General features: G+C 35.7%; 1 protein-coding gene across 15 annotated transcripts in view; it reads left to right on the top strand.

The window, feature by feature from the left end:
- osy (oskyddad) overlaps positions 1 to 25044 on the top strand; it is a 281999-nt gene that overhangs the window by 122719 nt on the left and 134236 nt on the right. For all 15 annotated transcript variants that reach the window (XM_067781425.1, XM_067781467.1, XM_067781416.1 and 12 more), the window contains one exon: positions 1597 to 2031. In XM_067781425.1, the coding sequence (XP_067637526.1) occupies positions 1802 to 2031 (230 nt within the window). In that variant the 5' untranslated portion in view covers positions 1597 to 1801. The remainder of the gene's footprint in view (positions 1 to 1596; positions 2032 to 25044) is intronic.

Below are 25044 nucleotides of genomic sequence, written 5' to 3'. Positions count from 1 at the left end.
AATGGACCCAATAAATTTATCGCCAATCTAAGAAACGTCCGCAGGATCATTGAAAAACCCTTAATTGAGAGCAGTAAAACCTCTTTTACTTAGTGCCGGTTTGCTTCTCCTCAATACATCTGCAACTGCAGCAGTAAGCCTTAGATTTAGTGCCGTAATTTCCTATCAAACAGTGGTCAGTGAAACCCCTTTCCAGTCAGGTAAGCCCTGACGATGTTAGCTCACTATTTATCATAGTAAAGTCACGGCAACCAAACTGTCTCGTATATACTGAGCGCTTACCAGAGCAGGTTTGTCCTGCTTAAAGTGTTCGTGCATGCACGGAATTTGGTCGTACAACTCCTGACAAGCTGCTCTGCAGTTGCCTTCAACATCCCTATATCCAGGTTTATACGGAACGTTCATCTTGACTGATTTAAACCTCCAAGATCTACACCGTCAAGCGTGGATGCATAATTTACCGTAAAGAAGCATTGATCAGTACTGACATCGCCGTCCAAATTACCTTCAAAGTGGGCTATTGGTATTACAACCACTTATTCTGGAACTGAGCCCTAAATTTATGGGCAGAGCCTATAAGGAGGATTCAAGGTCGAACTGATTTTAAACATCTGACTTACATTTTCTCCACACATATTTTTAGATCAACCTAATATGCATGCAAAAAAATCAAAGCTAAATGCAACCCCTATAAATTTCCCATATCTTCAGTGTTGACAAAAAAGAAAAAAAATTGAATAGATACTACCCTTCCAGACGAACGCGCGCGTGCCTGAGTACAAAGGGCGACGAGAAGGTCGGCACACAGCACCAGCTTTAGTGCATTGAACGTAGGAGCTCGTGGCATTTCGTAGTTGTTGACAGCAACCATCACAAAAATAGCTATTCGCATAGTAAAAATAACAACTAGGGATAAGAGAAGCTACGCATAAGCGCTTCCCATACACGATGACATTGTATGTAAATATTAGGGTGGGTCAAAATTGTTTCGACTAAATAAGATGATATTCCTTAAATGTATAAAATAAAAATTATAAAAGAAAGAGGAAAATTATGAAGATGCACATTGCCGAAATAAGTTATGAGGCTGAGTAGTTTACCGAAATAAAAAAGTATTTAATTGTTTAAGGAATAGCAATAGCTGACCCAAATTTCGATTTTAAAAGGATGCAAAATTCACCCCCTTGATTTTAAGTTTACGTTTAGAGAGTATTGGAAATAGTTTTTTTTAATTTTTGTATCCTTTCAAATACAGCTGAAATTGTTTTTAATTGTAACTTTTTTATTTGACATTCGAATTTCAAAAAAAAATTTATTAAATTATATTTTTGAAATTCTGATGAGTTGCCAACTACATCCTAATGATCAGTTAAGAGTCGAAAATCACTCTTTTAAAACTTTCTCATATAAATGCCCACACAATCAGCAAGTACCATACTATGTATCAAAAATGTCAAACGAAAAATTCGACCCACTTTAATACAATCATAAAATGTTACTCATACGACATGGCTTACCACAAGCAAGTAGCATTTCAGAACAAAGCAACTGCTAGAAAATTTTCTTGATTTTGTATGTATCTATGAATGTAGGCAGGTAGTTTAAAGAGTGAGACCTTAAGAGCTAACGAAGACTAAGACGCCAAAAACAAAAACAAAAGAAAAAAGGCAAAAATACAAGAAAAAATATCATAGAATATTAACAAAAGTGACAAAACCAAAAATCGACGCAAAACAAAACAATAACAATAATAATAAAATCTACTACATCCAGTAAAGCAATAACAATAAAAGCTTCAAATATGGATGCCGAATCAGAGGGTCTACCATCAAATAATACCATTGTGGAGGTAACAAGTGCCGAAACTGATTTAGCGAAACGTCGACGCCTCTTCAAGACACAACCATCAACATTGGCCTTGAGGCGACAGCAAGCCGTATGCGTACGACGAGCACATAAAATGTATGGAAGTGGCAAAAATCCGAATGTTGTTCTGGATGGACTGAATATGACGGTACCCAAAGGATGCATGTAAGTGTTAAAACTTAAGTAATTTTATATTTAACAAAAATTAAACAAAAAATCATATACTTTGTAACACAGCATGCCACAAATTTACATAAAAACATAAAATTGTTAGCAGAAAATCATGTTGAGTTATCAAATTTCGTTAATTAAATTTCTTTTTTTTTTATTTTCGAATATTTACGAAAAAATTTGAATGAATTATATAGCTTATATTTATATATAGAGAGCATGCAAAGCAGTTTCAAACCCAATTTCGAAAAAAAAAATTTTAATTATTTGATTAATTTATTTAGATGTTTTCCGGTATGAATTATTTGAATGTTTATAATTTTGTTACCGAAACTAGCAGACCTAGTTTAAATAAATTTCGGAAATATTCGAAAATTCGAGAAAATTTTACAAAAATTTCCAACCATTTATTAAGAATTTTCAAAATTTTCGAGTATACATAATTGTAGTCCAAGCAGTTTTAGATAAGCAAAGCACAAGTTATCTTTCTCTCGAAAATCGTATTGGTTTTTGAAAATGGTTTCTCCAAGGGTGTTTTATATATACTTTCCTCCATACAAAGGGCGCATAGCTTTATTATTAAGTGGAGAAAATATTAAACACCTTTAAAAAAGAGGTTTCAAAAATCAATGAGAATTTTAAGATGCCTACAACTTGTACTTTTATTTAAATTATTTTGGAAATTTTCCGTAAGTTTTCTTGAATTTTCGAACTTTTTCGAAAACTCTTTTGAAATTGGTCTGAAACTTTTCAGTCGCGAAATTCACAGAATTCATGCCAAAATATGCAAAATACTCTAAATAAAAAACGTTAGTTTTTCGTAAAATTTTCGAATTTTTTCTAAACAATTTTTGAGCTTCGTCTGCTAGTTTCAGCAACAAAATTCAAAATAATTCGAAAATGCTCTAAATAAAAAATTTTGGTTTTTCGTAAAATTTTCGAATATTTTCGAAACTGTTTTTGAGTTTCGTCTGCTAGTTTGAGTAACAAAATTCAAAATAATGCACAGAACTCATACTAGAAAAAATACAGAAAACTGTAAGTAATAAAGTCGAGTTTGCCTTAATTTTTCTATGTCTCGAACTTTATTCTATAATGTTTTTTAGAATGGTCTTCATAGTTTCAATGACGAAATTTTTAAAAATTTATGGAACTTATACCCGAAAAACCACAAAAAACTCTACACAAAAGCTCAAAATTTTCGCAAAATTTACTCAAACCTTCGAATGTTTTCACAAACGTTTTTGAAATTAGTTTGCGTAATTTTAGATATGTGACTCAATGAGTTCATACTCAAAAAAAAGTTAGAAAGTTTTAAATAAAAATTTGAAAATTTTCAAGGTTCGAATCGAGCTCAAGGCCAAAACAATAATTTTTTTCTAATGATAATTATTGTTATTTTTTAATTTTTCTAAATTTGAAAAATTGAATTTTGTTTTTGGAATAGTAAGTAGAAAAACAAAATTCAATTTTTCAAATTTAGAAAAATTAAAAAATAACAATAATTATCATTAGAAAAAAATTATTGTTCTGGCCTTGAGCTCGATTCGAACCTTGAATGATTTATCAATAGGCCGATAAAAACAAAAACAATTGTTAATAAACCATGAGCACTTCGGAATGTCAAACAAAGTAATTGACAATAAACAAAAATCCAGCATTATCAGTGCTTTGCACCAGATGGCGCAACACTGAATAAATATAGTTGGTAAAAAGGAATAGAAGTAGCAAATTTGCCAGTCAAACAAACCACCGCTGTATAGCTAAATGGTTAGCGCAGCATGCCTAAAGCGTACTGATGATGAAGGCTTAGCACCCTACGAAATGGATCTATCTGCGCAGCTATGGCAGGTTGTCTGGAAAATTTTCTACTTACTATTCCAAAAACAAAATTCAATTTTTCAAATTTAGAAAAATTAAAAAATAACAATAATTATCATTAGAAAAAAATTATTGTTCTGGCCTTGAGCTCAATTCGAACCTTGAATGATTTATCAATAGGCCGATAAAAACAAAAACAATTTGAAAATTTCGTAAAATTTTCGAACATTGGTATGCATACTTTCGGGTACAAAATTCATAGAAGGTTTTGCTGAATTGTTAAGAGTAAAAGCAATAACAATTTAACTGCGAAATTTACAAAAAATTTCACAGCTATTTTTCTGTTGGCTACTGTATGTAGATTTTTTGTAAAAATATATACATACTTAATTTTCTTTATGTTGATAAAAGAAATATCTAAGCATTCAACCTAAATTTTTTAGCAAATTTTGGTAAGTCAAAAATCTTTAAGATCTGCTGAACATATTTATAAGAAATTAAAATCACAAATCAAAAGGAGCGCTGCGGCATTAAGTACGGAGGTTAGGTTAGGTTAGGTTGAACTGGCCGGTCCATGAGGACCTCACATAGACTGAATAAGTCTGTAGTGCTACCAGAAGTTTGTTTTAACGACCAAACTGAAAAACCCTATCAAAAACCAGGACCTATGTTATAAAATAACTCCGTCCTCTTGGCAAATACTAGAAACTTCCTGGGATTTAAGCCACTTGCTGTTTCTAGATCTGACAGTTGTATCACTCCTAATAGCCGGAGTCTTAGCCTGTCAGGTGCAGGGCATGAGTATAGAACGTGCTCGACCGTTTCTTGCTCCAACCCGCACTTCCTACATCTGCTATCACAGCCTTATTTAAAGGCATGTGACGTCAGAAGGCAAAATCCACTAAGAATACCTGTCATGAGTCTACAGTCCTCTCTTTTTAATGATAGAAGCAACTTTGTTAGTCTAAGGTTGTAAGACCTGCACATAAATTTCGACACTTTACAGCCACGCGCTTGAACCTACGCCTTTCTTGCTTGGTCGATCATGTGCACCTCTCGTCTTCGCCTAATTTTGCCCAGTCTAATTGGGACGTCTACGGAGCACGCTTCAAGGGATGCGTCCTTTTTAGCTAATTCATCCGCTTTTTCATTTCCATCTATTCCCATATGCCCTGGGACCCAATATAGATGTATGCTTCTCCCTGTCCCGATTTTCTCCAGAGACTGCTTACACTCTAACACGCATTTAGATGCTGTGGTATACGAGATTATTGCCTTAATTGCTGCTTGACTGTCAATATAAAAGTTAACGATTGCAGCTTGGGCTATTTTCTTCCAGGGTTTCTACTGTTTTGGTTATGGCTACTATTTCCGCTTGGAAAACGCTACAGTATTCCGGCAGCCTGTAGGAGCTCTTTATATCCGGATCAGCACAGTATACCGCATACCCTACTCCTTTCACTACTTTGGAACCATCTGTGTACATATGTGTCGCCTCGTCCGCCATTAGAGCACCCTTGCGCCAACCGTCAACCTCTATTGTGGCCTTAAGAAAGCCTTCGAAGCACAGATAGGGAATCAGGTAGTCTGTTCGTCTTGTGATTGATGACGCTATACTACTATGGCCGTATGGTCGGCGCTCAAGCTGCCCCGAGTCACCGAACCTAGTTGCAGTTGTTAATGATATGTTCATTGCTATCAGGTCTATAGGTGGGATGTGCAGAATGGCATACAGTGCAGCCGTCGGGGTTGTTTTCAGGGCTCCCGTAATGCTAAGCATCGATAGTCTGCATACCACCTCTAATTTTTTGAGGTATGTTGTTTTTTGTGTGGCTTTCCCCCAAACAAGGACTCCATAGTATAGAATATGGCTTACAATCGCTGTAAAAACCCAGCATTCTTTTACATACGTAGAGTGCCGTTGCGGCCTTCTTCTGGTCCAATTTGGGACCTTGTACCTCTTTGTAGATAAGACCATATCCGTCTTCTCCGCATTGACTTTGAACCCGACATTAGATGCCCGGGTATGAATATCCCGAAGCGCCCGATCCATCAAAGAACTAATCGGTGGAAGGCACTTTCCACTTATGACTATTGCAACGGCATCTGCGTAAGCCGTAAATTTTACGCGTCCCTCATCGAAACGCCTGAGAAGTTGGTTGATGACCAGCGTCCACAGCAGAGATGATAGCACCCCCCTGCGGCGTGTCCCTGTCCACTGATTTCTTGGCCTCGTAAAACTCCATTGTAGCCCAAAGTCCAGTGAAAATATAGCTCCAGTAAAGGTTAATTGGAAGTAAGCGCTCGTAAAAAACTGATGTCTCAGTTTTGATACTTAGTTAGGAACTATAATTTGTTTATTCCCACAAAGCAATATTTGATCAGTAGACAAAATACTCTTCAGACAATCATCAGTTTATCTGCGGATGGCTCTGAACCTGCCAACCTGGCGGGAGAAGTAATTTCTTTCCTGTTTCTTCCTATCTTACTTCTACCCTTGCTCTTAATAATCAAGTACAATAATTTTTTTCTGAAAGAAAAGTTCCAATCAGTCCACTGAAAGTCTGGATGACCGTGATAGGTCTCTAAGAGTAGCATACAAACCAACCTCACCAATCTCAACCCATAGCAAGATAAAAGCCAAAGGTCGTGAAAAGTTAAAATTTAAGTTTTCAATAAAAGCTACTCGGGGAACAAATTACAGGGGTGTGAGAGATTCCTCAGTGAAAATAAAAATAACGCACGCACTGTCACGACAAAGTTTTGGCAAAATCCTTGCGCTTGGAATGAGACAACAAAATGCTTAGCGATTGATGACAATGATGCAACCAGACATTCATGAGACTTTTGAGATGAACGAGGCTACAAAAAACTTTCCAAGTCATGGAATTATTCAAATAAACCTTTATGAATCCTTTCAATTCTTAAAGATGCTTTTTTCCTGCACGACCCCTGTGAGGTAGAGATATGAGCAGGTAAAACAATAACACTAACAAAAAGAAAGAAAAAACAAACCTTTTCAGTAAGTGACAGGAGAGATGCGGCCCTTCTCCCAGATCTGGAAGTGATAATCACTGCATGCATTCATCACAACAATACTCAGACTTCATGTGGTCTTCATCCCAAATTGCGGCTGATGAAGGCAAAGATTTCACGCCGGAAGGTCTATCTTAATTCATTTTAAAATGTTCGAAATATTAGCTTTCATGCCCAGCAGGAAACTCCTCTTTCTATTGCGTATCCAAGTTAGATATCCCACTTTATTCTATTTCCTAAAATGTATCTCTCTCCCCCCCCCCCCCCCCCCCCCCCCCTTTAAACTTTATTTTCCTCTTCCTCTTAACCGTCTTGTCCCTTTCTCTCGCCTCTTTAACTTATTTCTTTCTATTTTAGCACAACAATGGTGGTACGCCTCGACGAAGAGGCAGGGGAATATTCGTCAAAGCGCATCACTGATGTCTTATTACACGCAAAAGCTTCAAAGCAACAAACGCGGAAAATGGGTTAAAAAAAGGCCTAGTAAATCGTCTGTTTTACTTGAAAAACGTTAGAGATTTTAATTTTATACATACAAAATATAAAAAACTCTTAAACATAAAGCGTGTTTCTTCCAATTTGCGTCATGCTCCTTCTGATTTTTCCTACAAATGCGAGACCTTCACTAATTGAAAAATTTGTTTCTACAATTTTTGATGTTGCTTTGCCCGGGGCGTGAACCCAGGACAATGCAATTCGAGGTGAGTTTAGGGCGTACCCTAAAATATTTAATTTCATGGTAGTGTGCTCCGCCTACCACACCGTATGCCCTGGGTTCGCACCCCGGGCAAAGCAACATCAAAATTTGAGATATAATGTATTTCAATTAGAAGAAAATTTTTCTAAGCGGGGTCGCCCCTCGGCAGTGTTTGGCAAGCGCTCCGGGTGTATTTCTGCCATGAAAAGCTCTCAGTGGAAACTCATCTGCCCTGCAGATGCCGCTCGGAATCGGCATAAAACATGCAGGTCCCGTCCGGCCAATTTGTAGGGAAAATCAAGAGGAGCACGACGCAAATTGAAAGAGAAGCTCGGCCTAAGATCTCTTCGGAGGTTATCGCGCCTTACATTTATTTTTATTTTATTAAATTAAATAAACAAGTAAAGGTGTCTAAGTTCGGGTGTAACCGAACACTATATACTCAGCGTGAGCTTCAATTGTACATTTCATTTCAGATAAATTACTTTTCTACATAACAAGTGGCACCGCCCGTTTAAAAAAAATGTCTCCCCATTTCCTCTTACAATAAAACTTGACAAGTGAAATGTCATTGATTCAAAACTATTTTTTGCTTAGTTATAGCTCATTATTCCAGTTTACAACCCTTTTAAACTTGTTTTACATCTAAGTTGCCGTGGTCTTTAACCGATCCCGTCCATTTTTACCAGAAATATTTTCTACTATAGGGAAAATTTGTGTACCCAATTTTGTTACGCTCCGTTAATTTTTCTTAGAGTTATGGCTCCCTGAACATAGAAAATTGTTTTGTCATAAAAGGGGCGGTGCCATGCCCATTTTTTAAAATTTGAAGTTTTTGTTATTTCCTGTTATAAGTCTACTTGGAAAATGAAATACCATTGATATAAGGCTCTATTTTGCAAAGATATAGCTTATTTTATTCGTCCAAGACCCTTTTAAAAATCTTTTATATAAAAGTGGGCGTGGTCCTTAACCGCTTTCGTTAATTGTTCTTCAAAGCATTATTTGTAGTACAGGCAAACTCTCTGCCGAATTTTGTTACTATAGATTTAACGATTTTGATTAACAATATTTGTAAAATTTAGTTTATCACAAGTGGGCGGTGCAACCCACATTTTAAAAACTTTTTTAAATTTTTATCAAGAGTCTCAATGTCAGTCCACACGTCAAATTTCAATACTCTAGGTGTATTATTTAATAAATAATCAGGTTTTTTGTGTTTTCCAAAATGTTATATATATAAAAAGCGGGCGTAGTTATCATCCGATTTCCCAATCTATTCAGGGTCCAGATAAGCTCGTGTACCAAATTTGGTGAAGATATATCAATATTTACTCAAGTTATCGTGTTAACGGACAGACGGACGGGCGGACATGGCTTAATCAAATCTGTTTTCGGCGTTGATGATTTTGATATATATATCGTGTTAACGGACAGACGGACGGACGGACGGGCGGACATGGCTTAATCAAATATGTTTTCGGCGTTGATGATTTTGATATATGGAAGTCTATATCTATCTAGATTCCTTTATACTTGTACAACCAACCGTTATCCAATCAAAGTTAATATACTATGTGTTCAAAGCACGCTGAGTATAAAAAGAACAGGCAGCAACAATAAAAAAAACTGCAGCAATTAACAGCTGGAGGTGAGCTATGTCCAAAACGTAAGGAAAAATATAGAGACTTCGGCCAACGCTTGTTAATATTGGAAATTTATTTGAAAGAGATAAACCAAAAAATAGAATAAAAATAAAATTCTATATTGTAATTTTTTCTTTATACATAATATCTTCCAAATATTTAATAAATAATTTTTCCTGTCGTTTAATTATTCTTTGAATTTTGACTCCTGAAATTCGGCTTCTGGGATTTGACTTCTGAAATTTGACTTCTGAGATTTGACTTCTGAAATTTGCCTTCTGATATTTGACGTATGAAATTTGACTTCTGAGATTTGACTTCTGAAATTTGCCTTCTGGCATTTGACTTCTGAAATTTTACTTCTGAATTTTGATATCTAAATTTTGTTTCTGAAAAAAGGTTTCTGGCTAATGTTTTATGAAGAAATGGGGGCACCTACATTTCCTGGGATTTGAATGCAGGAACTTTGGTGTATAGGCTAGCACGCTACTCGCACACCACCGAACTTAAAGGAAACTAAATAGCAGAATGAATGCTTAGCATACTTAAGAAAAATATTTAATGGAAATACTTAAAAAAATTCCCCTAATTGGAGCCGGAACCTAATTTCATAAATTCTTCATAGACAGGCAACTCGTGACGCGCACATAACATAAATTTTCTGAAAAAAAGTCAGCTGCATCATAAAGTCTTACATTAAAATGTTGCTGCTCCAAAAAAATTCTAAATGAATTGGAATGCCAACAAAGCGTGGGCTGCTTATTTTTCAATAGTTGTTTACAAATTTTTAATGGAAAGGTAGAGCTATTTTAGAAATATTATAAAAAAGCACGATAAGTGGGCTTACAAAAATATTTTGCTTTGAGCTTATTATTTTGACTTTGGGATTTTTGTGTAGAGCACGCAGTCTCTCCATGATAATTGAATAAAATGTTTATTTAAAAACAGAAATATCTAAATATAAACTAATTTAAATTTTAGGCTAAAGCTTTTCATATCTACGCCTCTTTTTAAGCCCTAATTTTACAAAACAACTGCAGGTTAGAAAATAATAACTAATAGTAATACATATGTTACAACAATTTTAATTATTTTCTTAAAATTTAAAATAAAACAATCTATCTAAATTTATAAAGACATAAGCATAATCATATGTACTAAAATGTGTGAACTCTGCTCTTAAAACTCATAAATTCTAAAAAGGACGCTTCGGACTCAGGATGACTGCAAATTTGTTTCACCATAAATTATGCAAAAGCTATGAAAAAGGACATTGGCAAGCAACAAAACTATGTACATACAAATACGGAAAAAAAAACTTAAAAAAAGGTCACTGAAATGTGTAAAGCGAAATCAAGCAGGAAAACTATATAAAAAATTTGTCAACTGTTCCTTAAACGCTTCAGTAAATTTTGTTGAACTCGCACTTAAAAAATGCGTAACTATAAAAGAAAAGTGGGTGAAATTTGTAGCAAACGCGATAATGTAAAATATATGCAAGTATATAAAAATAAAATGTAATGAAAATGTTGAAAATACGTACAAAAGAGTGTAGCAAAAAAAAAAATAAATGATGGCTGTTGATAGCTTAATAGAAGAACTTTCGAAAAGAGAAATATATACAAGGGTGGCCCAAACAAAAAATTGTTTTTCTTTTAGAATAGCGAAAATATTGTTCAGGACATACTAAGAGATAGCCCATACAGATAGTCTGTTCCGCCTTTTATATCAATTTCAAGAGGCGTTTCAATACGATTTTTCTTTTTTCATATAAATTTTACGGAAGAATCTTTAAGCCTTTCTATAAAGTATACCAGAGTGGTAATCCTTCGTAGCAAAATCACTAGCTAAACAAACTCTGAGAGTAAAATGAACGGTCTATAATAAAATTCTGAAAAGAGTTTATGATAGCTTCACTCGTTTAGTAGTTATTCGAGGTTAAATTTCAACCTCAAATTATATGTGATTCCCCATATTACACAAATATTAAAATGAAAAGCCGAAATTTTTAGAGGCTATCTTTCTAGATGTCCTTAAGTATATACAATAAAAAAAAGTTTTAAGGAATATCTTTTTCCTGGCTTAGGCTCATTCCTGGTTTAAGTGCAACCTCAAACCGTATTTGACTCCCCATACGATTTGCAGGGAAAAATTTAAGTCGCCAAGAGGCACCTCTAAGCATTGAATTAAAAAGCTGACATTTTTACAACATTCTATTTTTGGATGTCCACTATTAATTCCACTATGCTTAAAGAAACAAAATTTAGTTTGGCTCACCCTCACATACATATTGTATGAAGGAGCATGAAAAGCGCCTCAGAGATATCCACAAAAAGTTTTCAGACTGCTGTGCCCAAAATTCCTGATGAACCCCATTCTCTGAGGGAAAGCAACCTTTTTCCAGAGAGATGGAAGTAACTCTTGCTAAACTTCGATCTGGATACTGTAAAAGATTAAACTCTCATGGCGTTTCTTTTCCGAAAATAATGTCACCATTTAAGTTTTTCTCAGCTCTCTCATAAGTTTGTATGACCTCTACACAAAATATTTCCCTATAAATTCACTTTTTTTTTGCAGACCTAGTTCAAGAGTTAGAATTTGAGAGCTCAAAACGGGGGAAGCTTTTTCCATAAAAGAATACAATTTTCTTAATCGCAGTGTAGAACCAACGCCTCTAACGCCCTTACATCTATGGTTCAAACCTATTGAAAATCTCCCGTTAGATGATATTGATCACAATTTGTGAGTGGTCACATCTATTGGATGGTGCGAAACACTGCTACACCACAAGAAAATATAAATTTATTTAAGGTTAGCTTTACAAAAAGGGGGAAAGTCAGCAGAGGATATGTCCTTTAACAAAAAGAGTATTGATGAATCGTATGGAACAGTTAATGCACAGAACAAAATTAGATACCTTTTCTTTGATTATATTACACACGTTCCGAAAATAACCAATTTTCAGCCAATTTCAAAAAGGTCAGCTAATAAGCTAACACTAGGAGTAAAGTCATGTAATTCTGCCACAAAAAGCACCCTTCGCTTAGTCCTTTTTGGTTACCTTGTGATGTAGGGGTAATCAGCTTCGAGTTTTTCACTGCCATTTCCATAAAAAATTCCCAGCAGTTTTCACCAGAAATTATCAAATAAAAAGGCATGCTCATTTATTTCACTTGAACCAACTGATAGTTAACTCGGAATTTGCTTCGTGCAGGGTTGCTTACAACTTTCTAGCTTATGGGCACGGTGCTTCAATATTTGTCACATGCATCCAAATTTCTAAAATCACTCACATTTTTAGACCGTTTCGATTCAAGCTCCGGTTATTGAATTTTCGTCGCAGAGTCTTGAACTAATCCTCAAGTTTCTAGCTTACCGGGACTATTACTTAATGCTCGATAGCCAGATTTTGTTTCCTATAGGTCTCGATCCATGCGCCGCCTAGCGGAATTTATTCCAAAACATGCTGAATTTTCACTGAGGTCTCAACTATATTTTAAGTCGATCGCAAAATCCATTGGTCTTTTATAAAATGTTGTTTTTATACTCAGTTGAGCAGAGCTCACAGAGTATATTAAGTTTGATTGGATAACGGTTGGTTGTACATATATAAAGGAATCGAGATAGATATAGACTTCCATATATCAAAATAATCAGGATCGAAAAAAAATTTGATTGAGCCATGTCCGTCCGTCCGTCCGTCCGTCCGTCCGTTAACACGATAACTTGAGTAAATTTTGAGGTATCTTGATGAAATTTGGTATGTAGGTTCCTGAGCACTCATCTCAGATCGCTATTTAAAATGAACGATATCGGACTATACCCACGCCCACTTTTTCGATATCGAAAATTTCGAAAAACCGAAAAAGTGCGATAATTCATTACAAAAGACCGATAAAGCGACGAAACTTGGTAGATGAGTTGAACTTATGACGCAAAATAGAAAATTAGTAAAATTTTGGACAATGGGCGTGGCACCGCCCACTTTTAAAAGAAGGTAATTTAAAACTTTTGCAAGCTGTAATTTGGCAGTCGTTGAAGATATCATGATGAAATTTGGCAGCAACGTTACTCTTATTACTGTATGTACGCTTAATAAAAATTAGCAAAATCGGAGAAGGACCACGCCCACTTTTAAAAAAAATTTTTTTTAAAAGTAAAATTTTAACAAAAAATTTAATATCTTTACAGTATATAAGTAAATTATGTCAAGATTCAACTCCAGTAATGATATGGTGCAACAAAATACAAAAATAAAAGAAAATTTAAAAATGGGCGTGGTTCCGCCCTTTTTCATTTAATTTGTCTAGGATACTTTTAACGCCATAAGTCGAACAAAAATTAACCAATCCTTTTGAAATTTGGTGGGGGCATAGATTTTATGGCGTTAACTGGTTTCTGTGAAAATGGGCGAAATCGGTTGATGCCACGCCCAGTTTTTATACACAGTCGTCCGTCTGTCCTTCCGCATGGCCGTTAACACGATAACTTGAGCAAAAATCGACATATCTTTACTAAACTCAGTTCACGTACTTATCTGAACTCACTTTATCTTGGTATGAAAAATGAACGAAATCCGACTATGACCACGCCCACTTTTTCCATATCGAAAATTACGAAAAATGAAAAAATGCCATAATTCTATACCAAATACGAAAAAAGGGATGAAATATGGTAAGGTAATTGGATTGTTTTATTGACGCGAAATATAACTTTAGAAAAAACTTTATAAAATGATTGTGACACCTACCATATTAAGTAGGAGAAAATGAAAAATTTCTGCAGGGCGAAATAAAAAACCCTTAAAATCTTGGCAGGTATTACATATATAAATAAATTAGCGGTATCCAACAGATGATGTTCTGGGTCACCCTGGTCCACATTTTGGTCGATATCTGGAAAACGCCTTCACATATACAACTACCACCACTCCCTTTTAAAACTCTCATTAATACCTTTAATTTGATACCCATATCGTACAAACTCATTCTAGAGTCACCCCTGGTCCACCTTTATGGCGATATTTCGAAAAGGCGAACACCTATAGAACGAAAGCCCACTCCCTTTTAAAAATGCCCATTAACACCTTTCATTTGATACCCATATCGTACAAACAAAGTCTAGAGTTACCCCTGGTCCAGAAACGCCCACTCCCTCTTAAAATACTCATTAACTCCTTTCGTTTGATACCCATATTGCACAAACGAATTCTAGGGTCACCCCTGGTCCACAGTTATGGCGATATCTCGAAACGGCGTCCACCTATGGAACTAAGGATTACTCCCTTTGAAACTACTCATTAACACCTTTCATTTGATACCCATATCGTACAAACGAATTCTAGAGTCACCCCTGGTCCACCTTTATGGCGATATCTCGAAAAGGGGTCCACCTATAGAACTAAGCCCCACGCCCTTTTAAAATAATCATTAACACCCTTCATTTGATACCCATATCATACAAACAAATTCTAAAGTCACCCCTGGTCCACCTTTATGGTGATATCTCGAAAAGGCGAACACCTATAAAACGAAGGTCCACTCCCTTTTAAAAATACTCATTAACACCTTTCATTTGATACCCATATCGTACAAACAAAGTCTAGAGTCACCCCTGGTCCACCTTTAGTGCGATACCTCGAAAATGCGTCCACCTATAGAACTAAGGCCCACTCCCTCTTAAAATACTCATTAACTCCTTTCCTTTGATACCCATATTGCACAAACGAATTCTAGAGTCACCCCTGGCCCACCTTTATGGCGATATCTCGAAACGGCGTCCACCTATGGAACTAAGGATTACTCCCTTTTAAAATGCTCATTAACACCTTTCATTTGATACCCATATCGTACAAACGCATTCTAGAGTCACCCCTGGTCCATCTTTACGGCGATATCTCGAAAAGGCGTCCATCTATAGTACTTAGGTCCACGCCCTTTTAAAATATTCATTAATACCTTTCATTTGATACCCATATCGTACAAACGCATTCTAGAGTCAAGCCTGATCCATCTTTATGGCTATATCCCTAAATGGCGTCCACCTATAGAACTATGGCCCACTCCCTCATAAAATACTCTTTAATGCCTTTCATTTGATACACATGTCATACAAACACATTCCAGGGTTTCCCTCGGTTCATTTTCCTACATGGTTATTTTCCCTTATGTTGTCACCAAAGCTCTCAACTGAGTATGTAATGTTCGGTTACACCCGAACTTAACCTTCCTTACTTGTTTTATTTTATTTTCTTAGTCTTGTCTTTTGAACTAGAGTAATCTTTAGGTTATTGAACGAAAACTATTTTCTTACGTTATCACAAAAACATTTAATATTGAGCTGGGGTATATATTTTGTCGGGTTTTTATCGAAAATTTATCGATTTATTATCGAAAAGCTATCGATATATAAAAAATTTTTACGATTTTGAATTATCATCAAACGGTTTTCGTTATGTTATTGAACAGTTGTGGATTATTTATTGAAAATGTATCAATTATTTATCTAAAAGTTATGTATAGTATCAAAAAGTTATCGACTTGTTATCGATTGGTTGTCAAAAAGTACAACAGTTTGTCTAAATATAGGAGGTACACATCGTACATCGTAGCAACACATACACACTTCTCAATTTCCAATGACGCAACAACAACAAAAATATTGTAAGGAATTTAGTGAAACGCCGCAAATTTGCAATTTTCTGCTTACTTTCGTATCGCTAAACTGTTCAATAAAAGACTCCAATATTCTGTATTATAAAATGGTCTTTATTAGACTACTTTGAGAGTACTTCGCAATTAAACTTCACTTCGCAATTGATAGCGTGCTTAAATCAAAATGATTTAGATTACTCAGCTTTCGCTGCTTTTACACTCTGTCACCAAATATCTAGACGTTTCGTCTGCTAGAATTTTCTACTTGGTTACCAGTTATACGCTACCAGCTATAAACTACAGATACACGTTTATAGCCTCTCGCATAGCCATATGCGCGTGCATATGTGAGTACTATTTCCACCGATGACTACATCTGTATGTGAATTACCTCTTCGTTGCCTTGTATGTATGTATGTAAATGATGATTAATGTTTCTGTTGTTGTGCCTTTATTTAATAACCTTAGAAAAAGTAATATTCGTCACAATATGGTAAGCGTGCTCACAGCGGCTTTAGCGACAATACAACGTACAATCAATATACATATGTACATAACTTACAATACGACAAAATATTATAACAATAAAAAATACTTTCTCAACGCCAAAAAGAAATGTGCATAAATAATGAACGAAGTGGTCAGCAGTACACAACAACAACAAGTAAGGAAGGCTAAGTTCGGGTGTAACCGAACATTACATACTCAGTTGAGAGCTATGGAGACAAAATAAGGGAAAATCACCATGTAGGAAAATGAACCTAGGGTAACCCGGGAATCTGTTGTTTGTACGATATGGGTATCAAATGAAAGGTGATAATGAATATTTTAAAAGGGAGTGGGCCTTAGTTCTATAGGCGAACGGCTTTTCGAGATATCGCCATAAAGGTGGACCAGGGGTGACTCTTGTAATGTGTTTGTACAATATGGGTGTCAAATTAAAAGTATTAATAAGAATTTTAAAAGGGAGTTTTTGTTGTTGTATATGTGAAGGCGTTTTCGAGATTTCGACCAAAATGTGGACCAGGGTGACCCAAAACATCATCTGTCGGGTCCCGCTAATTTATTTATATATGTAATACCACGAACAGTATTCCTGCCATGATTCCAAGGGCTTTCGATTTCGCCCTGCAGAACTTTTTCATTTTCTTCTACTTAATATGGTAGGTGTCACACCCATTTTACAAAGTTTTTTTCTAAAGTTATATTTTGCGTTAATAAACAAATGCAATTACCATGTAATTGGTATAGAATTATGGCGTATTTGGTATAGAATTATGGCATTTTTTTCATTTTTCGTAATTTTCGAAATCGAAAAAGTGGGCGTGGTCATAGTCGGATTTCGGTCATTTTTTATACCAATACAAAGTGTGTTCAGATAATTATGTAAAGATATATCGATTTTTGCTCAAGTTATCGAGTTAAAGGCCGAGCGGAAGGACACACGATCTACTGTGCATAAAAACTGGGCGTGGCTTCAACCGATTTCGACCTTTTTCACAGAAAACAATTATCGTCCTAGAATCTAAGCCCCTACCAAATTTAACAAGGATTGGTAAATATTTGTTCGACTTATGGCATTAAATGTATCCTAGACAAATCAAATGAAAAAGGGCGGAGCCATGCCCATTTTGAAATTTTCTTTTGTTTTTGTATTTTGTTGCACCATATCATTACTGGAGTTGAATGTTGACATAATTTACTTATATACTGTAAAGATATTAAATTTTTTGTAAAAATTTCACTTTAACAAAATATTTTTTTTAAGTGGGCGTGGTCGTTCTCCGATGTTGCTAATTTTTATTAAGCATACATATAGTAATACAAGTAACGTTCCTGCCAAATTTCATCATGATATCTTCAACGACTGCCAAATTACAGCTTGCAAAACTTCTAAATTACCTTCTTTTAAAAGTGGGCGGTGCCACGCCCATTGTTCAAAATTTTACTTATTTTTTATTCTGCGTGATAAGTTCAAACCACCTACCAAATTTCATCGCTTTATCCGTCTTTGGCAATGACTTATCGCACTTTTTCGATTTTACGTAATTTTCGATATCGAAAAAGTGGGCGTGGTTATAGTCCGATATCGTTCATTTTAAATAGCGATCCGTGTTAACGGACGGACGGACGGACGGACATCGCTCAATCAAATTTTTTTTCGATACTGATGATTTTGATATATGGAAGTCTATATCTATCTTGATTCCTTTATACCTGTACAACCACCCGTTATCCAATCAAAGTTAATATACTCTGTGAGCTCTGCTCAACTGAGTATAATAACAATTTTGATGGTCAATGCTAAATGTTGCGTTTATAAGCTGCGAAAGGATCAAACGGAATGAAAAGGTTAGAACGGTCAAGGGCGAACGCATGAGATGATGTTCAAAAGCAGATAGGAAGGGAATAATGCTATGCGAAGGTTAACAAATGTGATGTGATGTGTTGTTATTTACTTTGTAGAAAGCATACGCAAAGAGCAAAAGAGCAAAATTTGTGGTTTTCATGGGAAGAGGAGAAAGGAACTCGTAAATACATATTAATGGGTCGTTTTTTTATTAAATCAGCATTTTTGGAGTATTTGGATGTCAATGTTCTAGTATTGATAACGGGTCATTGAATAAATTGAAATAGCACGATAATAAATTTAAAAAAAAAAAAAAAACATACATATGTAACAAAATAAGTGATAGAAATTTACAATTTACTAGAAAAAAAATGTTGCACTATGAAATCGAGTTGAACTGAATTTTTTAGAGCTTTGTTTTTGATGTGTAAATATCTTTGCTCACGGTATGCGGGAATGAGAATGTAAGCGTAAGTGTAGTCACTGCACTGTAGTTAAGTTTGTTCGATGCAGAATTGATATGAGCGTAAACAGTCAGAAAATCCAGGCAAGGCAGGAAAAGGAAAAGTTTTTTATAGGCGTGTTATCGACGAGGTATAGACAGGTTAACCATTTGTTATAGAAAATTTATAAATATTTAATAGATAAATAATATTATTGATGAGTTGTTGAGTTTTAATCGAGAACTAATCGGTTTATTATCGAAAAATTACAATTAAGTACTGTATATGTATCGATAATTCATCGAATTTTTTCAAAAAGTTATCGATTTGTCATAAAAATGCTGTAGATTTGTTATGGGAGTAGTAAAAATTCTTATTGTAGTGTTACCGATTGTTATCGAAAAGATGCCGATCTTTAATCGAGGAGTTATCGATTTGTTATCAAGAAAAATATTATAAAACATATTAATTGTTCTAAAAAAGCTATCGATTTATTATCCAAAATTTACTGGCTTGCTATCATAATGTTACCGACTTTGTATCGCCATAACAACGTTTGCTTAAAGAAATTTTATAGTAAATGTATTGAATTCTTATTAAAAAGTCATCGGTTTGTTATCGACAAGTTGTGGATGTTATATCAGAGTATCACCGATAAATATGCAATAAATAATCGATGTTCCATCTGTAATCGGTCGATAACAAGCCGATAAAAACGGATATGATGACAAAAAGACTAACAAGCCGATATGAAACCTATTACCCTACGATAATATTTACTGACGATAAAAAAACAATAAATTATTGGTATTTGCTCTTTCCGGTACTAAAACTCCAAAAGCTCATCTCAAATAGCAGAAAGTATTTGTTGCTGGTTGGCAGCAAAAACCCGAGTCAATAATTTGACCTTGTGGTGCGGCCAATCATGGTGTAATCAATTTGGTTTCGGGTTCTTTGATTAGCACAAACAAGCTGCCCCATATTTCATTTTTCAATTAAGCCTGGTAATAATGATTGCATATAGTTTTTCAACACAAACTGTAGGACCAAAGTTCCGTGATCTAGAGTGGTCAAACAGAGTAAGTCTGGGAATGCTGCTTTATGAATACACGATATTTTCTCCTAAGGTTTGTCTTCTGTGTAATACCGATGTGTAAGTCAAGGAGGCTATTTTCTCCTGGAAGCCATTCTAGGGAACTTGTCCAACCAAGCAGCGGCTAATATAACTACACACTCCATTCTTGCACCATAAATATGGCCGGCAGGTAAGGAATCTTGGTATATAAACATCACCAATATTTTCATCCCATCAGCTCCGCTACTGCTACGCGTACCTTCATCTCAATACCGCTAATGTTTGCCCCTCTAGAGAGCTCTTGTCAATATAATATCCAAAGTTGCTACCACAATTTTTCGCAGCGCTATCTTAACACCGCGTAATAATTATTTGGCTCGAACCGTCCCAAAACACCTCATTGTTACTACGATGCTTGACCACAACAAATTCTTGGACACTGGATGAGTTTCCAGAACCCATTGGCCCATGCAGATCGCTTCAAGTTTATGGTTTTCGGCCCTAGATCTACTCAGAACACTTCTTGTGTGTTTTCATTGTACTCTTCCCATGTGGCTTTTGATATTATACTCTTGCTCTTTTGCTCTACTTTACTCGCGTGAAAACTTTGAATTTTTGCCTGGGCTACGCTTTCATTTCCTGTTGCAAAGCCAGCAGGTGCGAGCTCATCTGCCATCTCATGTCCCTTGATTCTTCTATGACTCAGCAACCTGACAAAGAATATTTCTATAGTATAAGTTAACACAGATAAAAGTGGCTTGCACAGCTATGACAGAGGTTTGAATATTTTAGAAATCTCAATGGTTAGGTTAGGTTGAGTCCATCTGTCCTGGAGCTGCTGGTGTACATAGTATGCACGCTCTTATCAACTTCGATCGTGCCTAATTTTTAATCATTCCTACATGAAAATAAGTATCAATGCCGCCCTAAAACTTTAGTTTGCTAGGATAATAGTCTATTTCGGCACTAAATGTGCCCACCAGAAATAGATTAAGAATGCTTATACTTTCCAGCGCAAAGACTACGTGAGCCTCAGAGCAGTTTATTTCGTTGTACAGAGAATACGCGAATCTATCGGAGCCCGTTTGCTGTCACAACCACCGGTGGCAGGTGCGACAAGCTTCAGTAAGGTCAACGCATGCGCAACGTACCAGTGCATTGAGCTTTCTCTAGGCTGGTCCCCTCTGCTTGGTGCACGCTTTGCAGTTCAGTTTGCAGTCGATTATTACTCCAATATACCTCGTTGTATTTTATTCGGTTAGTTCCTAGCCGTTTAGCCTTGGTCATTAAAAAGCACTAGGTTTGTACTTACTCTTGAAGACAAGTAAATCTGTCTTCTAGGGATATAAGCTTACGCGATATTGCTGTGCCCTCCGTTTTTAGTTTTACCAACGTTTTTTCATGAATTCGATTATGACGGAAGGGAATGGATCCTGTAGCAAGGTCGCGACATCGTTGGCAAACGAGTTATAGTGAGAGCCAAAAACTTCTTTAAAATTCGTTAGAATAAAAGTTATTTGCAAATTTATTTGATAAATTTCATTATACAATGAATCCCCTTGCAGCATCATACAAAAATCATTTCCAAACTTTAACGAATATTTTAAAGCATGAAAAAAAATGTTCAAGCTATTATCCCAACTAAACTGAAGTAAACCAATTACCACAGAAAAAACTATCATAGCGTTAAAAATATTTTTCCCAAATTCCCTAGTCATTTTATATATTCAACTCTTTATTTAAGAAAACAAACTTTGACAGTCTTAATAAAGGTGTACTACACGCGTACGAACGTCAGCAACCATAACAAAGTAACTAAAAAATGAAAAAGATTTACGATAACTAAGGTAAAAAAGGAAAATGAAAACTAAAACTTAAAACTTAAACTATTCAACATCGAACAGAAGTTTTCCCTCGTTGGTAGTTGGTTGATGGTTTGGTCGATTGAAATAATGAAATAAAATACGAAATGAAAGCAACAAACTTTTTGGTAAAAAAAAAAAAATTGAAACGGTGTGAGAATAATTTTTAAAGGGTTTGGTGTTGAGTTGGTTGCATACGAAATGGAAATATTTTGTTTATATATAGTTGTATGTAGGTATGTATGTGTGTTAGGCCGGGTCGATTTGTGGGGAGGCAAAAAAATCGCCCATTGCTCTGTGAAAATCATATTCTAGGGATCAAAATAAGAAACTTTGCCGAAGGAACCATACCGCTAAAACGAATTCTGATGTCCCACCCCCCCTTGGGTCGTAGGGGAAAATTTTGAAAAATCCCACTTTGAAATGCCTATGTTTTTTCTTTTTGGAGTTTATTTTTCTCTTTAGATATTTATTTAGTCAGAACATATGTAAATGAAAAAATAAAATTAAACTTAGTAATAGAAAAGATTATTAAAAAAAATTATTAGCAATTAGCGTTTTTATAACCCCCTTTTAAAACACGGCATCACTGTGATGCACTTGCATGTCGTAAACATAGTTGTGTGGGTTTTTTATTCAACCGTTTTAAAAAATGAAGGTATCACTGTGACACAATTGCAGATCGTAGAATTGCTTGTGTTATTTTTTTTAAGCCACCACAAGACATAGCAGGTAGAATTGAAATTGTCCCTACCCAAAAGTTCGACCCAAAGGGGGGACATCAGAATTCGTTTTAGATGTATGGTTCCTTCGGCAAAGTTTCTTATTTTGATCCCTAGAATTCGATTTTCACAGAGCAATGAGCGATTTTTAAATCGATCCGCCCTAATGTGTGTACTAAGATCAGGCATGCTTAACGAACGAAACGATATCATTTCGTTACGATAATCAACGTTAATAAACGAAGTCACTTCGTTTCGTTTATTAACGTTAAGATCGTCAAATTAACGTTAATTTGGCGTTCTTAACGTTAATAAACGAAACGAAATGACTTCGTTTCGTTTATTAACGTTGATTATCGTAACGAAATGATATCGTTTCGTTCGTTAAGCATGCCTGACTAAGATTGATGAACGCTGCAGTCAAATTTAACTGATTTAAGCAATAAAGAATGAAATTGAAAACTGAAAAACTATAACAAATGAGTGAAATAAAATTTTGTTGTCAAAAATTTGCTTCCACAGAATTTGGCGATACAGGCACTATTAGTCACAAGATGGGTGCGATAAGAACGTCTTCTGCTGATGCACTTCATTCCTGAATGTGAATACCTCATTTTCTATCCTAATAGAGAAAGAGTCAGCACTCGCTGCACTAAGACTTTAAAATATATCTGACATAAAAAGCAGAAATATGCCAGGGCTTATGAAAGTAATGAGAAATTTCTTAGAAAATACCGTATTGCAACCACGCTCAGAATCTCAGGAAGGTGGGGGGTGCATTGTGGAAAAAGCTCTTTGGGAAACAGGGAATCCTTATACTGACCCTGACTTGAAGGTCTGATTCAATGACCGATAAAAATTACACGACGGAAAACAGGAGCTTCAAAATATCGCTACCGATTACACAGGTACAAGTTCAAGCACAATTTCATGAAATATACATCCAAGTTTGCGGTAAGGAATGAAACTTATACTCTTGGAGTATCCCCACTAGGTCAGACACCCAAGAATCTTAATTTTTCCTGCATTCTTACACGATTTCTTCTAAGCTTGTGGATTAATGCATTGGCGTCCTAAATTATCTGGAAGCCAAAAAGAAGACTTTGATACGATGGGTACCCGGGTATCAAGGACAGGAAGGTAATAAACAGGTACGCTACCTTGCTAAAGAGGGTGCTATAGCAGCATTCTATGGTCCAGAGTCCTTCTGTGGACTTACAAAGGCCCTTACAAGGAAAAATATAAGTAACTGGGATACAAAGCAGTTCAGTCAAATTTTTTATACTCTCAGCAAGGAATGTAAGCATTTAGGACCTAAGAACTTTCACTGTGTACTATACGGAACACTGTGGCTTACGATATAACCTTAGTAAGTTAAATATATAGAACGCCGGCTTACATTCTCTTCAAGTGCATTAATTTGGAAAGGCAGACTCTCTTACTGTTGTTCTTGTATTAAGGATAAATACACTCCCCGAAGGCTTGTTGTTGTTGTAGCAATGCTCGCCCCACCTAATAGCCGCGACCGATCACAAATTGTCATCAATATCCTCTAACGGGAGTCCAAGGAAACTTGCCGTTTCAACAGGGGTGTACCATAAGGAAAGGGGTGTTAGAGGCGTTGGTTCCACATTACAATTGAAGAGATGGTTGGTGTCTTGTGGGGACACATTGCAAGCGGGGTATGCATTTTGTATCTCCCCGAAGGCTCTTTTGGAGTGGTATCGATGTTGATGGTCCTTTGCCGGATATAGATCCGGTTCATTCCGGTAATAAAGCACCATTAAGGTACTAGCCAGACCATCTCGGGAACGTTTTATATGACCATATTAAAACTTCTAGGCCAAAAGCGGCCTCACACCCCCAAGTTCCTCATGCTAGAGCCTCGGCTGTTAATGAAGCAGGATTCGCCACGGGTAGGTGAGGTTGACAATTGGGTTGGAGAGGCTATATATTGCACTGGCAACCCCTTTAGTGGGTTGCGCTATACAACACCTTGAATTGGTATTTTAGTTGCCTATTACGAGAGGCATACCTACCGTGGGTATATTCTAATCGCCCTAACCCGCCGGGGGACTCTTACTCTCATCTTGATATGATGTAAAAGGCCTGAAGAATTCACTTTTTGACAAAATATCGATAATTTTTCGATAAATTATAGGTAACTTTTCGATAGTAAACCGATAAGTTTTCGATAGCATATCAATAATTTTTTTATCACTAGGCGCTTACCTTTTGATAACAAATCGATAACTTTTCGATCAGAAATCGATAAATTTTTGAGAACATATCGATCACTTTTCGATAGATAATCCATAAATTCCCGTTAATAAGCCGAAACCTTTTACATAACATATCGAGAGCTTATTGATAACAAGTCGGCAAATTTTTGTGAACAAATAGATATATTTTCAATAAAAAGGTAATAATTTTTCGATAACTTGTTTAATACATATCGATAACTTTTCGATAAATTATCGATAACTTTTCCAAAGATAATTTTTTGCTAGATAAATGGAAAGGCGATAACTCGTGTACTAAAATCGGTAGCTCATTGATAACCTTTGTTATTGCTAAAAAAATATATAACACTTCGTTAACAAATCGATGGCTTGCCCATACCAAATACACGTCTTGCCTTAACTTAATCTGCTGTCTGATTTCTCTCATATCAGTACTGCCAAGTACCCATCAAAAATACT

The sequence above is a fragment of the Eurosta solidaginis genome, chromosome 1 (genome assembly GCF_040869045.1).
Source record: "Eurosta solidaginis isolate ZX-2024a chromosome 1, ASM4086904v1, whole genome shotgun sequence".
NCBI classification, from domain to species: domain Eukaryota; kingdom Metazoa; phylum Arthropoda; class Insecta; order Diptera; family Tephritidae; genus Eurosta; species Eurosta solidaginis.
Note: the sequence above shows the minus strand (reverse complement) of the source record. Positions and strands in the feature narration are given on the sequence as shown.